The sequence below is a fragment of the Melospiza melodia genome, chromosome 4 (assembly GCF_035770615.1).
Source record: "Melospiza melodia melodia isolate bMelMel2 chromosome 4, bMelMel2.pri, whole genome shotgun sequence".
Taxonomy (NCBI): domain Eukaryota; kingdom Metazoa; phylum Chordata; class Aves; order Passeriformes; family Passerellidae; genus Melospiza; species Melospiza melodia.
The window spans coordinates 98,087,363-98,104,863 of record NC_086197.1 but is presented as its reverse complement, the minus strand read 5'-3'; the positions used below and the strand labels follow the sequence as shown (position 1 = coordinate 98,104,863).

Genomic DNA, 17,501 nt, shown 5'->3' with positions numbered 1-17,501 from the left:
CTCCCTGTCCCTGCCCTGGGACAGGCTGGCATGGCACACAGACCCGCACAGCTCCCTGTCCCTGCCCTGGGACAGGCTGGCATGGCACACAGACCTGCACAGCTCCCTGCCCTGGGACAGGCTGGCATGGCACACAGACCCGCACAGCTCCCTGTCCCTGCCCTGGGGACAGGCTGGCATGGCACACAGACCCGCACAGCTCCCTGTCCCTGCTCTGGGGACAGGCTGGCATGGCACACAGACCCGCACAGCTCCCTGTCCTGGGACAGGCTGGCATGGCACACAGACCCGCACAGCTCCCTGCCCTGGGACAAGCTGGCATGGCACACAGACCCGCACAGCTATCTGCCCTGGGGACAGGCTGGCATGGCACACAGACCCGCACAGCTCCCTGCCCTGGGGACAGGCTGGCATGGCACACAGACCCGCACAGCTCCCTGTCCCTGCCCTGGGGACAGGCTGGCATGGCACACAGACCCGCACAGCTCCCTGTCCCTGCTCTGGGGACAGGCTGGCATGGCACACAGACCCGCACAGCTCCCTGTCCCTGCCCTGGGGACAGGCTGGCATGGCACACAGACCCGCACAGCTCCCTGTCCCTGCCCTGGGGACAGGCTGGCATGGCACACAGACCTGCACAGCTCCCTGCCCTGGGACAGGCTGGCATGGCACACAGACCCGCACAGCTCCCTGCCCTGGGACAGGCTGGCATGGCACACAGACCCGCACAGCTCCCTGTCCCTGCCCTGGGACAGGCTGGCATGGCACACAGACCCGCACAGCTCCCTGTCCCTGCCCTGGGGACAGGCTGGCATGGCACACAGACCCGCACAGCTCCCTGTCCCTGCTCTGGGGACAGGCTGGCATGGCACACAGACCCGCACAGCTCCCTGTCCCTGCTCTGGGACAGGCTGGCATGGCACACAGACCCGCACAGCTCCCTGCCCTGGGACAGGCTGGCATGGCACACAGACCCGCACAGCTCCCTGTCCCTGCTCTGGGGACAGGCTGGCATGGCACACAGACCTGCACAGCTCCCTGCCCTGGGACAGGCTGGCATGGCACACAGACCCGCACAGCTCCCTGTCCCTGCTCTGGGACAGGCTGGCATGGCACACAGACCTGCACAGCTCCCTGTCCCTGCTCTGGGACAGGCTGGCATGGCACACAGACCCGCACAGCTCCCTGTCCCTGCCCTGGGGACAGGCTGGCATGGCACACAGACCTGCACAGCTCCCTGTCCCTGCTCTGGGGACAGGCTGGCATGGCACACAGACCCGCACAGCTCCCTGCCCTGGGACAGGCTTGCATGGCACACAGACCTGCACAGCTCCCTGCCCTGGGACAGGCTGGCATGGCACACAGACCCGCACAGCTCCCTGTCCCTGCCCTGGGGACAGGCTGGCATGGCACACAGACCCGCTCAGCTCCCTGTCCCTGCTCTGGGACAGGCTGGCATGGCACACAGACCTGCACAGCTCCCTGTCCCTGCCCTGGGGACAGGCTGGCATGGCACACAGACCCGCACAGCTCCCTGTCCCTGCTCTGGGGACAGGCTGGCATGGCACACAGACCTGCACAGCTCCCTGTCCCTGCTCTGGGGACAGGCTGGCATGGCACACAGACCCGCACAGCTCCCTGTCCCTGCTCTGGGACAGGCTGGCATGGCACACAGACCCGCACAGCTCCCTGCCCTGGGACAGGCTGGCATGGCACACAGACCCGCACAGCTCCCTGTCCCTGCTCTGGGGACAGGCTGGCATGGCACACAGACCTGCACAGCTCCCTGCCCTGGGACAGGCTGGCATGGCACACAGACCCGCACAGCTCCCTGCCCTGGGACAGGCTGGCATGGCACACAGACCCGCACAGCTCCCTGTCCCTGCTCTGGGACAGGCTGGCATGGCACACAGACCTGCACAGCTCCCTGTCCCTGCCCTGGGGACAGGCTGGCATGGCACACAGACCTGCACAGCTCCCTGTCCCTGCCCTGGGGACAGGCTGGCATGGCACACAGACCTGCACAGCTCCCTGTCCCTGCTCTGGGGACAGGCTGGCATGGCACACAGACCCGCACAGCTCCCTGCCCTGGGACAGGCTGGCATGGCACACAGACCCGCACAGCTCCCTGTCCTGGGACAGGCTGGCATGGCACACAGACCCGCACAGCTCCCTGTCCCTGCCCTGGGGACAGGCTGGCATGGCACACAGACCCGCACAGCTCCCTGTCCCTGCTCTGGGGACAGGCTGGCATGGCACACAGACCTGCACAGCTCCCTGCCCTGGGACAGGCTGGCATGGCACACAGACCTGCACAGCTCCCTGTCCCTGCTCTGGGACAGGCTGGCATGGCACACAGACCTGCACAGCTCCCTGTCCCTGCCCTGGGGACAGGCTGGCATGGCACACAGACCCGCACAGCTCCCTGTCCCTGCTCTGGGGACAGGCTGGCATGGCACACAGACCTGCACAGCTCCCTGCCCTGGGACAGGCTGGCATGGCACACAGACCTGCACAGCTCCCTGTCCCTGCTCTGGGGACAGGCTGGCATGGCACACAGACCCGCACAGCTCCCTGCCCTGGGACAGGCTGGCATGGCACACAGACCTGCACAGCTCCCTGCCCTGGGACAGGCTGGCATGGCACACAGACCCGCACAGCTCCCTGTCCCTGCTCTGGGACAGGCTGGCATGGCACACAGACCCGCTCAGCTCCCTGCCCTGGGACAGGCTGGCATGGCACACAGACCCGCACAGCTCCCTGTCCCTGCTCTGGGACAGGCTGGCATGGCACACAGACCTGCACAGCTCCCCATCTGCCCCACACAGCCCTGACCTCCCCAGAGCTGCCCCAAAGCCTGGAACCCAGAGTGGCCCAGGAGCTCTGCAGTAGCTGAAAACCCCAGAACAGAAGGCTGGGAGCTCTCTGAACACACATTTTGTACCCATGCAGTGCCAGCAGCATCCCTGATTCCACTGGAGCACACAGTGAGGAGCCACCCCATCAGAAATGCAGTGTCTGCACCCAGCCAGAACCAAGCGTGCCTTGTTCTCCAGTCTCACCCCAAAACCACAGCGACCAGCCCCACTTTGAGACAGAAGTCAAGGAATTGCCTGCTGTAACTCATCATCCCTCAGCCTGAGCTGCTGGTGCCCAAAGGACAAACTAACCCTCAGCAAACAAAGTTCACTGGATGCCAAGCCTGCCTAGTTGGCAAAATGCAATCAGAGAATGAAAAAAAACAGAGCAGCAAATGTTGTTTTCCTGTCTTTTTGCTAACCATATGGACATTTTCCCTAGCACAGCTCCTAAGTAGGACAGGTACCAGAGATAGCTGCAGTGAGTGGGCTGTACTCCACATATTTCATCACTCCACTTCCAAAGCTCACCACTTCCACAGTCATCTGTAGAGCAAAATGATTCTCCTCTCCTGTGGCATGAAAATGCCCTCTGCTATTATGGTTTCATAGCCTCTCTCCTAGCTCTGGCCATTGAAACTGGACCCTCCATTTACTCAAGTGATCTGCTTCCATCTGACACTCGAGCTTCCTCACTGAAATTATCATTTAGCTCACGCTGTTCTAATTAATTGTTACCTCCTTGGGTAACCTTGCTTAACCAACAGAGCAGCCCTTAAATTGTCCACTTCACTGAATGTTTCCCCCTCACTTGATTGCTGCTCTGATTTAGCCACGTACTTGTTCTCAAATTTCAAACTATGCTCTTTCTCTGCTATTCTGTTTCACATAAATGTTTCTTTATTTTATTCTCTGCTCTTTGTGTTTCTTCTTCTTCAGTGTCCCCACTGCCACAAACTCCTTGTCTCTACTGTGTTAGGCCCTCTACCAATCTTCCAACATCCCAAGGCTTCTCCAAGAGCATTTTCCTTGCTTCTGGAGCATCCCTTCCACAATCCTTTCCTTCCAGCTGACAGAAGGGCTCTGGCACTTCTCCCAGGAGAAAATGCAGCTTCTAAATAAGAATGGGTGAAGGAAGGCACCTGCCCTGAGAGCAAGGCTAAAGCTGGCAGAGCTGTGCCCAGAGAGCAGCCAAGAGCCAGGACAAGGCCAGGGCTGGCAGAGCAGGACAAGGACAAGGCCAGGGCTGGCAGAGCTGTGCCCCTGCCCAGCACCTGCTGCCTCCCACCCCACACTCCTGTCACCAGGGATGGAAGAAGCCGAGGGATCTGGGACACAGCCAGGGCCCAATTTGCAGCACTATTTATAGAATGTATTACTCTTTCAGTGGGAAGAGCTGCTGGTGACAGCTGAGGTGGCTCTGGAAAGGATCCAAAGCAATCCTTTTCCAGAACAGCAGGGCACGAGCTATTCTGGAGCTGGCATGCCTGCCGTGGTGTCACCTCTAAGTCCCCAAGGGCCAGCAGGCTCGGGCAGCACCAGGAAAGCAGGGAAACCCCCCAAAGGTGTCCCTTTTCCAGAGGAGGTGCATCAGCTTGCTCAGGAACAGCACAAGCCCAGAGCACTCAGAGTGCTTTCCACTGGGAGGTAACTTTCTCAAGGTTTATGGTCTTTTACAGAATTAACATTTAAAAGCTGCTGCTAAAAAGAGCAAGCAAAAATCCTAACCATCCTTCAGGAGATTTATCCAAGATACCTACTCAGTATGAGGATAAAAGTAAAAATCCACTAAATAAATCACTCCACCTACTTAGTCCTGCAACAAGGCATCTTAAGACAGGAATATTGCCTGAAAGTAGGTTTGAAAATACTTTTAAAATCATGTTTAGGTGCTCAATCACTTGTCCAGAGTGTTTTGGGAGATCTTCCTCTGCAATACATTCAGCCCATTCACTTTAGAGCCAAAAAGGTGACAATGAAATGACAATTCCTGGCTATTTCTTCCTTAAACTGGATTAAAGCTGGTCTGTTCCTAGCAGTTACCCAGGTTTTTGAGAAACACCTCTACACAGGCAGCAATTCATGAGTGGAAAGAACTTCTCAAGACTTTGGGGTTTCTTTTTAATTTCTCTAAGGCAAAACAAGTGATTGCTCTTGAATGGAAAGGAGTAAGATTCTCACCAGGCAGACTGCAGACACCACCTGAAACCAATCCACAAAGCTGAAAGCTCTGGGAACAAACTGATTCAGCTCCAAAGTGCTGAGAAAGCTCAAATTCACCGAGGGTGAGCCCTGATTTCAGGGACAGACACTGGCCATACCACAGAAGAGCCCAGCAGCCCACATCCCCACACTGCAGAGGGAACTCTGCTTCTCTCCCTGATGCTGATCTGCTGTTCTGCAGCACATGAGAAAACTGAATTTGTGCTCAATTTGTAAAACCAACGCAACATTTTCCCACAAATAAGGTGGGGAACAACAACAAACTCAACCCTCTTAGTACAAGACTTTCAGTAGCAATGGCCTGTTAGACAAGCGAAGCACAAAACAGTTTGTTTGTGAGAGAAACAGTTTGTAAATGAGAGAAAGCATCAAAGACCCAAGGCAAAAATAAACATGCTCTCAGCTGCTGGACCCATTAGCAGCTACTGAACTACATTAAATAAGTGTTTTCCACTTGTTCTGTTGTCCAAACAGATCTATCAAAACACACAATTTCTCTATTGAGAGGCTAAGTTCCTTGCTGTCGTTGCCATTTGTGGATCAGAAAGCTCCAACAGCTCTCTGCCATTCCCTTCTGGATACACTGAAGGCGATGGCTGGAACAGGACAGGAAGGATAACAACCCCATGTGCATTTTCACTGCCTCATCCAGCTGGGCACACACAAACCTGGAGAGGTCCAGCATTTGTCCATACGGCTCAGCAAGTGTCTTGGTGCTGGATGCCTGCTGGCTGCCAAGACAAAACGCTCAATAATGTGACCTATGAAGGAATGCCCAGATTGGTTTTGTTTCTCCTTATTCCCTTCACTGTTGCAGCTTCCTTAATTAAAAACACATCTAATTATAGGCTGATATGTAATTCTCACTATGGCAATCCCTAGCACTTAAAAACTGTGAGTCAGGCCCCCAAAATGATGATTAAGCACAGAAATGAGGCATCTGAGTTACAACAACCCACACTGGATTTTTACTTGCCTTTTGGGGGCCAAGCCACCATTCACATTTCCAGCACTTCCCTGCAGTTATGAGGGCTGAACATTCAGTTTCATTTCCACGCCATGAAAGCAGGACTGTCACAGGGTCCTGATTGCAGGAGCTGGCACAGCTTTACAAGGGTGGGCATTCTCCAGGTTACACGGAGTGCCCCCAGCTCGCATCCTTCAGCGTCCTTTGCTCTGAGGGAGGAGTGAGCATCCCCAAGCCAGGGCAAATTCTGCAGGGCATCCCCTGGCCTGAAAACAGCTGGGATCCTGGTCCTTGGCAAAAGCTGCCCTCCTCATAACCCTAAATACCGACCACCACAGTGACAAACCCTAAACTCCTCTCCAGGTAACTGTGAATTGTGGTAGATATAGAAACCTTCTGAGAACTTACAGGTGAGCTATCTGCTTTACAGACAGGTAGACAGACCAAAGCTTCTCAACCCATTTCTTAATTCTATCATAAAAATTACAGAGTCTAAGAGCAAATAAAAATGAAAAACAGTATATATTTATCTCAAATCAATTTTTCAATTATTTTTCAAATCAATCTCCAAACAAGCTGTATACAGAGTGTTCACTCCATCATTCCCATTTTCATCTGATCCAGCAGCATTCCTCTGCTCCTGCCTCATGAATATTGCATCTCCTTTCTAGCCCATATTACAGCCACACCCTAGAGAAATTAATTCTCATGCTTTTTACATTGCCATTAGGTACTGAATAGCACAACACAGGAGACTGCAGGGTCTGAACCTCACTCAGACAAATTAGAAGGGAACGCTGCCTGAGTGGATGGCAGTAAATCACCCTCAAGGAGCAGGGATAATCTATAGACTGCATTCCAATCAGGAATGTCGGCTGCAGCACTCACTACTGTAGGCTCAGTTGTGACAGAGCTCACAGGTGCAGCAGCAAATCTGAAATTCACCAGTAGCTGGCAATTCATTCTTTGTACTGTAAGCAACTGTGAGCTACTATCCAGGAACAAGATTAATATCCCTAGTGAGTGCTACACAATACAGAGCTCTCCTATTCTCTCTGAAGTAGATAAATGCTTCACTGGAAGTCATAGAAAGAAGAAAAATACTGAAACAAATGCATTTCCCACACCACAAGCAGCGAGCTGGTGCCCCAGGGTGTAGCAGCAGGGAGAGCTGTACCCACCAAACCCTGAGCTCAGTTATTGGGGCACCCTGCAGGGACAGCCACAAAGGCTGGCACTTACCAGGGAATCCTTCCTTGGCACAGCAGGGCAGCCACAACCAGCACCCAGGGAGGCTCCGAGGGTCTGCATCGCCCTCCAGCCCAGGCTTTGTGCCCTGCTGCTGATGCCCTGCACCTGCGTGCCCTCTGTGCCCCTCAGTGCTGCTCGCCTGTGGGCACAGCTGGGGCCAGTGGGGATGACTGGGCACAGCCCCACCCCGATCACCACTGACTCTGCGCCTACAACAAACATTCCTTCCCATTAACAACTGCACTAGCACACGGGAAACCCACCCCATCCATCCAAATTCATCATCTGCACAGCCGGGATCTCACTGCACACGTTCCTGGAAGGAAAATCCTTCTGAGCACAGAATGTCTCTCTGCAAGCTTATGGCATTGTAAAAATAATAACTTCTGGGCAAGGATGATTATTCACAGAATTCCCAACCAGCACCAGTGGTGACCTAGACCTGAAGTTGAGTTACAAGAGATAACCATGCCATGCACATAGTTCCTTAATTCCCTTTATAACTCCACTTCCTTTGCTGTACAGAAGTCCATGGGAACCAAAGCCCAGTGTCCCTGCAGCTCAAAGCAGGGGCAGTGAAGCCCAGATGAGTAACCCCAATAGTCCCCATCCCATTTGCCATTAGACCTAAATCTGACTGCCTCACGAGAAAGGCAGAGAGCTTTGGGTTCAGCATCACCACTCACCGTGTATTTCAGCCTTTTGGACTGGTGTCCTCAACTCTCCTGGATTTCTGAGCACTGCCCAGAGCAGAGGGTCCCTCCTCGCCCTGCCCTGGGACACCACCAGAACAAGGGAACCTCCAAACCTTGTTCAGCACCAGCACAACAATGGAACCTCCAGACACTGAGGCAGATGGAACAGAATTCCCAGAACTGACATTTGGCCAAGATGGACCACATAGGAAACCACTAAAATCTTTTCACTGGAGAAAATAAAATATGTCTTGTTTGTTTGTCTTCCATCTCTGACAGGAAATACAAAGCTGTTATTTCCCTATTACAGCAACGGCCACTCCTGGCATTCCAGAAATACGCAGAGCAAGTTTTTCCCACCAGAAAGCAAGGAAAATAGCTGATGATGTTTTCCCAGCACTCCTTAAAGTACAGGAGACCTATATAGCAACTATTAAATGAGAGCTGGTGGTGCTTCCTCGGAGCAGAGGCAAGCTGATAAGCAAAGCCTTTGTCTTGCTGATAGGGGAAGGCAGAGTCTGGAATTTACCTGGAAAGCCTGACAGCCAACTGCTGGAACATCAAGGATGCAAAACAACAGATGCCCTGATGAGCAGTGGGAGCTGCAGGACTCAGGACAAGGGTACTGATAGCTCAGATGGGGACGGAGAGAGGAGTAAATAGTTTCACAGAGTTCTCTGTATCACTGCTGTGAACGTTAATTGGACATTAATTATAAAAGGTGCCACTCCAATAGTCTGGGGCTGCCCTTGAAGCTGAGGAGGGCCTCAAGCAGCTCAAGAATGGGAATTGAGTGAAGAACAGGAGCAGGGGAAAATAGAGGGAAAAGTATAAACACAATGGTTGTTCAGGAAATGTTCAGGTTGCTTTCAGCAAACATGAAAGACATTAAAAATGTTAACCATTTCTATTCAGCTGTTCCCAGCAGCTCTAAAAGCCTCACTGTAGCCACATCTCCATTTGAAAAGAGCATCTCCAAACCAAGAAATTAAGGAGGACATTTTCCAGCAAATGGAACAAAAGTCAAAATAAAAGTCTGTTGATGTAATGCAATAACAACAAAAAGCCCACACCATTCTGCTAGCCATAAAATATTGTATAACAATCTCATTTCATAACTTTCACCTTTATCCCGAATGGAGCAGCGGGAAAGTGACCTCCAAAGCCCTGCTGAAAGCTGGGATTTAATTCTCCACAATATAATTCACCTTGTTAAAAATTTCAAGTACCACTAAGGTCAAGGCAGCGGGCACAGCTTCTCCAGGAAGCTCAGAGCTTCTGTAGCAAACACTTCACAGAAAAAATGCTTTGCCAGGGTCCAGGGACTTATCAGTGCCTTGTCCCACCCCATCTGCTGCTTATCTAATCAGGTGAAATTCCCAGACCTGGGAGCAGAACCTCTGGTATCTGTATGTAAAAACTGTGGCATGACAAAAGCTGAATCCACACTGAGGTTTACAAACACCACTCAGCTTGGATTAATGTGCTTCAGTCTGAATGTAACTGTGCGCAGCTGTGTTAAAATGATTTGGCAGCAGGAGCAATTTCCTTGCATTCTGAGAACCCCATGCAGCATACAGAAAAAGATTAACATATGCCCAGGGATTTAAAATTTAAGTATTTTTTTGGTGGTCAGAAAACCAGAACAACAGAAGAGTGCAGTCCAAACAACTTCCTCATTTCAGTGAGGTTCATCCACACTGGGCAAAGACCAATTCTAAAGGGTGAAAGACAATTCATTTTCCATGCATCTACCTACCAGCAACTAGCCTCAAAAATAGGAATTTTCATACATGCCACTGAACACGCATCAAATGGCAGCACCACTCTTGGCTGCCCTGAGGATGGAAATGACAAAGAAAGGAATGGATCCCTCAGTGCTCCGTTGCGCGGGTGACCCAGCAGCCTGTTTCATCAGCACTCACAACCACAGCCTGCAAGAAAATGCTGCTTAGGGTCAAGGAAGGAGAGAGCAGGAGCTGCTGGAACTCGGGAATTTAAATCAGTTCCTATCTTGCCAGCACAGCTCTCCTCTGCAAAGACACTGTGAACTAACTCAGATCACTATTCCTCATTGTTTTCATGTCATTCAGGGATCCACCTTGAAGATATGGAGCCAAGCCTCTCTACAGCTTGCTTTCCTCATCACAGCCTCCAAATAGTAACATGCAGTAAGAACATTTCTTTCCTCTCACCTTTAACCTGCTCTCCAAAACTGTACCTCTCCACCAAAATAACTCATCTCAGCTGGAAACACAAATTGCAAATACTCCATTTACCACTAGTGAAGCAAATACTACAGCAACAACAACATCATCAAGTAAAATGTTGATGAAAACACAGCCAGGAAGCAGCACCAAGGACAGAAAAATGAACTGGATTTGGCTCAACACGTGGGCATGTCCATGAGTTTCAGGGCACAGAGGCAGAACTAACCCAATCCAGCACCTCCCAGGTCTGTTCCTAGCTCTGTCCTTCATATGCATCCAGGGAGAGCAGGGATATATCTGTATCTGGTGAAGCTGTTTAAGAAGCCCAAACTCTCATCTAAAGATAGCCCGAGCAATACAAAGCTTAATCTCAGATTTGCCTTGAAATAGCCAGTGAGAATCCCCAGACTCGTGTAATTTGCAGTGCTGCCATAAAAAGAGAAGGAAAAACCCATCTGAATAAGGAAACCTTGCTGACTCAGCCATGGGGGAGTGACCTGGAATTGCATCCCTGTGCTCATGAATCCAGGATGAGCAGTGCTGTGCTTGGGATTCCTGGCTCTATGGAGCTTGTCAGGCAGATAAAAAGATCCAGGTCTGCCTTTAATGAATTGCAGTATTTTAAACAGAATCATCCTAAAGGTATTACTGTATGCAATTTACTTCTGCAAATAACAGACAACAAGTAAAAACATTTTGCCTAAATAATCCCAGCAGCACTAGGCACTAAAAAACCCCTAAACAATCTGTAAAAACAATTAGGGCTCAATAACATTAACCACCTCAGAGGATGACAAGCCATTATACTGGAGGCACATTAGACACAGTAGCTATTAGTGGCTCTAATGATGGCCTTACTCCTCTTTTGACCACTTTGCAGCTCAAAACTGAGCAGTTTTACCATCTGACTGACAGAATACTCAGCATTTGTCAGACAGGAGATGCTTTCACTGTATGACTACCCTCAACCTCTCGAAATTGAAAGGCATCCATGGCTAATCATGCAGGTATTTATATGTGAAAAGCAGTTCTGGAAATGCATTCAAACACAAAACCCCCACTGAATCATTCCAGGAGAACCAGGCCAGTCTGGGGTCCTGCATAAGGGGCCACTTCTTTCCTGAAGGTTTCTGGCTCTGCAGAGAGGAGAAGGAAGCAGCAGTGGGGACTGAGGGGCCTTTGGCTGCTCCCAGCTGACAGGAAAGGACTTTAGGTAAGAGCTTGGCCCTTCTTAAAGCAGCACTCGGCTGCCAGGGTTCAACCCAAACCACCCCAAATTACCCCAGTGGTTTGGCTGAACTTGCCACGTCACTCAGTGAAGTTGTCCTTGGTACAGAAGGCGAAGGGGAATAGTCTTTCTGAGGCTTGAAAAATATGATTTCATCAAATCAATTAGCCAAGATCCACTTCAGCAAGGGGAGTCAGTGAGTCTAGGGGAAGAGAAAGTCCCAAACCCAGCAGGGGTTTGCTCTGTGCAGAAAGAGCCTGGCTACACAATGCCACAAGTGCCACTCTGTTACACAAAGCAGAACTGGATTCTTAGCCCAGATTAATTCCAATTTATGCTTCAAACTGAGTGAAACCAAAATTGCCTGTTAACCAGAATGTGGCAGAAAGGCTAGGGAGAGTACAGCAATTAACACTGTTCTTCAATAATACTTTATTAATAATACATTAAAGAATACTTAATATTAGACTATTATGGAAAGCCATATTACTTGAAAGTTCACATGCAGGTTTTCTGTGAAGCTCTATCCCTCCTTTCCCATTCCAACAGAGACTGACATTCTCTGGAATTTTCCAGCAGAAAGTTAAATTTGGAGGTTTTACAGCTGGCTTGGTTAGGGACAGCAGGAGCAGAGCAAAGAGTTTCTGTAAACCTCAAATATACAGCAGCTTGCCTGACATGGGCTACAAAATCCTCCATCATGAAGACAAGCAAATTAAAGCAGCAAAAATAGAGTTCCAATCCGCAAGTGTTGGAATAATACAGTTTACTATACTCACTACACATCTCCAGCACACAATTTCTCTCTAAAACTACTTTTAAAGCAGGTTGATTTAAAGTTCATTGTATTTAGCGCTGTAAGAACTCATCAAGAGGCTCAGACAAGAAACAACAGCTCCTTTTACTGCATGAGACTCTCCTCAATAGCATCTGTGAGATAATCACTGTGCTTGGAGAGTAGAAAAACATGTGGGCAAGTGGAATAGCTGGTAAGCCACACAGAGTTTCTTACTAAACCATGTGGTGGAAATGATCTGAAACTGTTCTGTAAACTGGAGCTGCAGCAGCACTGCCACTTTACAAACATTTTGTTTACTAACATGACAACTAACAGACCAAACTCTTTCCTACATAACCTATGGGGCAGTTTTTTAAAAAGCTGGATTCATCTACCCCCAGAAATGGGGGAATTTGGTGCACAGGATCAAGATTAACTAATAGTCAAGAAGATCAATGTAGCTTCTCGTGTTAGTTAAGTGCTTCAGGAGAGGGATCCTGGACCTGGACCTTATTGCTAGCTCTGCATTAAAGGGAGGACTTCTTCCAGGCCTGCCTAATGAGACAGTATCAGCACATTCCTGCTCATCACCCACCACTGCTCAGGCTTCCTCCAGGTTCTGGGGGCTACCCAACACATGTACATTTCAAGAACTGCTAGGATTCTGTTATCCCAGCAGACAAGATATAAAGCTTGATATTAACATCAGCTCCAGTTCCTGACAAAGGTAAATACGTTCAGAAAATACTGAAGAACTTAAAATAAAACCGTATGCCACTTAAAAACAAACAAAAATATTTTTTAAAAGGAAAATAAGTCCCTTGAATTTTGGATCTGATTCATTTTACTGAAGAGGATATTTCTGGAGGCATTCGGATTACCACTCACTCTCATCTATACTTTGCTACTTGCTACAGGGACAAAAACCCAGCTTCCCTCCGGGAAAGGGAGGGAGATCTGCCTCTCTTCCAATTGCCTGTATTGTACTCAAACATGTGAGGAATTTTTGAGGGGATGCAGGTCTCCACTGCAGCCCCGTTTAACGGAGAGTGATTGAAGATTCCTGCCCAGCGCAGGGACTCGCTGTGTTTCCTCGGCTGGCGGCGGGGGCAGCTCGGCTGCAGCTTTCCCCTCTCGTGTGCAGCTGGGCAAAAGGCGAAACGAGCCCCAGGGATTATCGCCATTTCCCAGCCACGTCAGGAGCAGAGAGGAGAGAGACAAGGTGCCTTTTCACGTGGCTTCTGTAACAAACCGCACAGAGCCCAGGAGCAGCGCCGAGCCTCCCGAGGCTGCTCGGATACACATCCACGGAAACCTTCCCTGAGCATCCCGGGCTGTGCGCAAAAACATCCATCCCTGAGCATCCCGGGTTCCCGGCAAAAACATCCATCCCTGAGCATCCCGGGCTGTGCGCACAGACATCCATCCCTGAGCATCCCGGGAGCCGCACGGGCTCTCTGCACAGACATCCCTGCACATCCCGAGTTCCCTGCACAGACACCCCTGAGCATCACGGGTTCTCTGCTCATACATCATTCCCTGCACATCCCGGGAGCCGCACGGGCCGGGCTCTCTCCGGGCAGCCCCGGGCTTTGTTGGCAGCCCCGGAGCTTTGTTCGGTGCCTCAGATATCCGCCAAGCAGACGCATCCCATTGTTCGGGCGCCGCCGCAGCCTCGGAGCCCTCACCCCGCGGGCAGCGCATCCCTGCGGGGACCAGCCTCCATCCCCGCGCCGAGCCCCTTCCCCCCGCAGCCAGCGGAGCCACCCCAAGAAAGTTCTGCGGGGCAGAAGGGGCCCTGCCCGCCCGCCGTGACAGAACAAAGGGTCGGGGCAGAAGAAATAAAGTTTGGGGCTCGGCGCGGCCGGGCGGGCTCCGGGCGCGGCTGGCGGCCCCCGCTGCCCGTCCCCGCTGCCCTTGGGCCGCGCACGGCGGTACCTGAACAGGGCGACCGCGGTCTGGTTCCTCCTCCACGCCTTGCCCTGCTGCAGCAGCACGCCCTGCACGATCTCCTTCTCGTCGGGCAGCCGGTACACCGGGAACACGTAGAGCCAGCAGAGCACGAAGACGCCCAGGGCGCTGGCGCCCACGGGCAGGCGGGTGCGCGGCCACTTCCACGGCAGCCCCGCCATCCTCCTCCTGCTCCCGCAGCGCCGCCGCGGCTCCGGGCCGCGCTCCGACATCAGGCCCGCGCCATGCGGGGCCGCAGGCGGGGGCCCGGCCCGGCGCGGCGCGGCTCGGCCCGGCTCAGCTCCGCTCAGCCCCGCCGCCGCCCGCCGCCATCGCCGCGGGGGAGCGGGGCTGCTGCTGCCGCTGCGGCTCGCTGCTCTCTCGGCGGCGGTGGCGGCTGCCGCCCTTGCTCACAGTCATTTGGTCCCTCGCGTTCCCCGCCAGATGATGCTCCGCCGCTCCCCGCCCTCCCTCCGCCTCCTGCCGAGCCCCTCGCTGAGCACCGACCCGGTAAATTTCCGCCGGGGGAGGGAGGGAGCGGAGACCTCGGTGCTGCGGGCTCCGCTCGGCGCCACGCCCGCCCCGCCCCGCCGCGGGCACCGAGCGAGGGGGGAACGCGGCAGCTCCGCTCCGGCCTCGGCTCGCTCCCACCGGCTGCTCTCCCTCCCTCTCCTTCCCTGCCGGCGCCTGGCTCCCTTCCCCGGTAGAGGCCGCAGCTTCACCAAGGCGCCCCGGCGGCACCGACCCCCGCCCGCCCCGGCCCGGCCTCCCTCCCCCGCCGGGAGCCCCCCGGACCGGCCTCGGGCCCAGCCGAGAGCCCCGGGCCGCGATCCCCGCCCGCTCAGAGCATGTCCCGCACGAAGGACATGCCACAGAAATATCCGCGGGTTCAGGGGCTCCGGGAGGACGGAGCAAAGCGGGGCACGGCAGAGCCATGGGCAGAGCGAGCCCGTCCCTCAGCGCCCGTCCCTCAGCGCCCGTCCCTCAGCGCCCGTCCCTCAGCGCCCGTCCCTCAGCGCCCGTCCCTCAGCGCCCGTCCCTCAGCGCCCGTCCCTCAGCGCCCCTGCACGCAGCGCTGAGGGCGCTGGCTCTCGGCAGCCTGGAGCTGAGGGGGCTGGAGGACACCTCGCAGCTCCCTGTGGGAAGGGGAAGCACAGGGACAAGCACCGCTCTCTTCCCCGCGGTGCCCCTGAAGGAGCCGAGGGAAGGGCACGGAGCTGTGTCCGTGTCTGTGTCACCAGCCAGAGGGAGCTGGGCCCTGCAAGAGGCTCCCCGGGATGTGCTCCTGGGATCAAACCCGACACAGCTCAAGAAGCGTTTGGACAGCACTGTCGGGCACACGGTGGGTTCTTGGGGCTGTCCTGTGCAGGAGCAGGATTTCGATGATCCTTTTGGGTTTCTTCCAGTTGGGGATATTCTCTGGTTTTCTGCCCACTGGGGCGGTTGGGTCTGTGAGGGGAGCGCGGTGAGGGGCTGGTGGTGCCCCAGCACTCTGGGGCTGTGCTGCCGTGCTCAGAGAGAGGGAGAGGCAGCAGGGAAGCCACCCACAAACCGAGGAGCAGCAGCGTGACCCTGCACAGCTGTGGCAGTGCCCAGCTCAGGCTTCCCTCTGGGAATCCCTCTGCACACCAGGGTGAGGGTGCCCCTGCACAGCCCTCCTAAATCCCAGTGCCATGGTTTCATGCCAGCAGAGCCACCCCAGCCACAGAAAGCACCTCTCTGATAATCAGGCTGAAACATGGGAGGCACGCTCAGCTCCTCTCAGGGTCTCAGTGGCGGATCCCACCTTCAGAGCCACTCTAGTCCTTGCACGAAAGGCAGATCCATCTGGGCTCACCATGTCAGCCACAGCTTGCAGACCCCTGGGGAACGCTGCAGCCTGCCACGGACCCCGAGTGAGCAGCCAGTGCTCTCCAGGCCCTCAGCACACGGAGCCGTGGCTGTTCTGGGGCAGCTTTCAGGGCTGAGCAGTGATTTAGGGAGTTAGGGGGTGATGGGGTGAAGGAAGGAAATCACAAAGAAAGCTTGATATGGTTAGTTTGATATCTCCTGGCTCTAAGGCAGCTGTACAATACCATAAATACCAGCTGGGTGTTTCGACAGTGTTTTCAGGTAGAGATCCCAACATGCTGAGTTCTCTGTGCAAAAATAAACCTGGACATCTCAATGCACTTTCAGTGCTTGAGAGAAGGAATAACATTCTCATTCACAGGGTGTTGCTGTGCAGAAACACACCCTGACAAACAGAACACTTCATAATGTCTGATGAACATCAAAATGCCAGAAATGTGTAATTGCAGAAGAAATATTGTTTTCATTCATATTTGACATGCTACAGTTTCTGGAGTGTTATAGGTGTTCTCTAATGATAAAAAATGGGAAAAGAAACTGAGCAAGGCATTTTGGTTAGCCTCTAGGAAAAAATATTTAGAACCAGGTAAATATTTTCATTTTGGTGAGCAAATTATTTACAAACAGCAGAATAAACCAGAATCTGTTCAGTCATGTCTGTTAAAAACAAACAGAACCATTCAGTCTCTGGAGACTAATTCAAAACATAGTGAGCTGGAGCCATTAAAAGTAAAACAGAAAAAGTGATTGAAAATAAGGTGAACAGAACTGTATCCCAGATTAGATCCTGACTGTTTGCTCACCTTTGGTTGAGAGGAGACAGACTGGAGGCTCTGTGCTGCTTGAGAAAGTGGAAAAGAGCAAGAGGAATCAGGAATGACTTATTCTTTCAGCGTGCAAATGAATTAAGTTAAAGTACACCCAATATACACAAGACTTTGGGATATCTTTTATTGGTGATCCTGTGAGACATCCCTGAGCGTTTCCTGCCCTGTTTACAAGCAAACAGCCTGAAACACTGCAGTGACACTCTGCAGCTGTTGAGGAGATACAGAGATGCCGTGATCAATCCACACCTTTAAACTGAAGCGGAAAGTTGATATTCAGGCAAGATTGCACTCTTTTGAACTCCATTTTAGTGAGATTGACGGTGAGTTTAAGCTCATGTCCGTCACTTGGTTCCAAGTAAGAGCCCAGCCAGAAGGGGCAGGTAATCCTGGGCAGGCCTGTCCACAACAGAAAAAAAAAAAAAAAAAAAGAAAAAAAAAAGATAAAAAAAAGTTGTTCTGAGAGGTGCCTTTAAGAAGCAGCAGAGTGGCAGCATGGAATAAACGCCTTTTAAACGCCCGAGTGACACAGCGCGGCTGTTCTCGGTGGGAAGGAGAGCGCCGTGCTGAGGAGGATTTCCCGGTTCACCCCAAAACGCACCAGCAGCAGCGGCAGCAGCATCCCCTGCGTTCCCTGCCGCGCTCCTCCGCTGCCCTGCGGGT

The 17,501-nt window shown here is 52.8% G+C and overlaps 1 protein-coding gene across 1 annotated transcript in view; it reads right to left on the bottom strand.

The window, feature by feature from the left end:
- ST8SIA1 (ST8 alpha-N-acetyl-neuraminide alpha-2,8-sialyltransferase 1) overlaps positions 1 to 14,402 on the bottom strand; it is a 110,694-nt gene extending 96,292 nt beyond the window's left edge. The window contains exon 1 of the mRNA XM_063155749.1: positions 14,149 to 14,402. Within this exon, the coding sequence (XP_063011819.1) occupies positions 14,149 to 14,393 (245 nt within the window). The 5' untranslated portion in view covers positions 14,394 to 14,402. The remainder of the gene's footprint in view (positions 1 to 14,148) is intronic.
- Between the last annotated feature and the right edge of the window lie 3,099 nt (positions 14,403 to 17,501).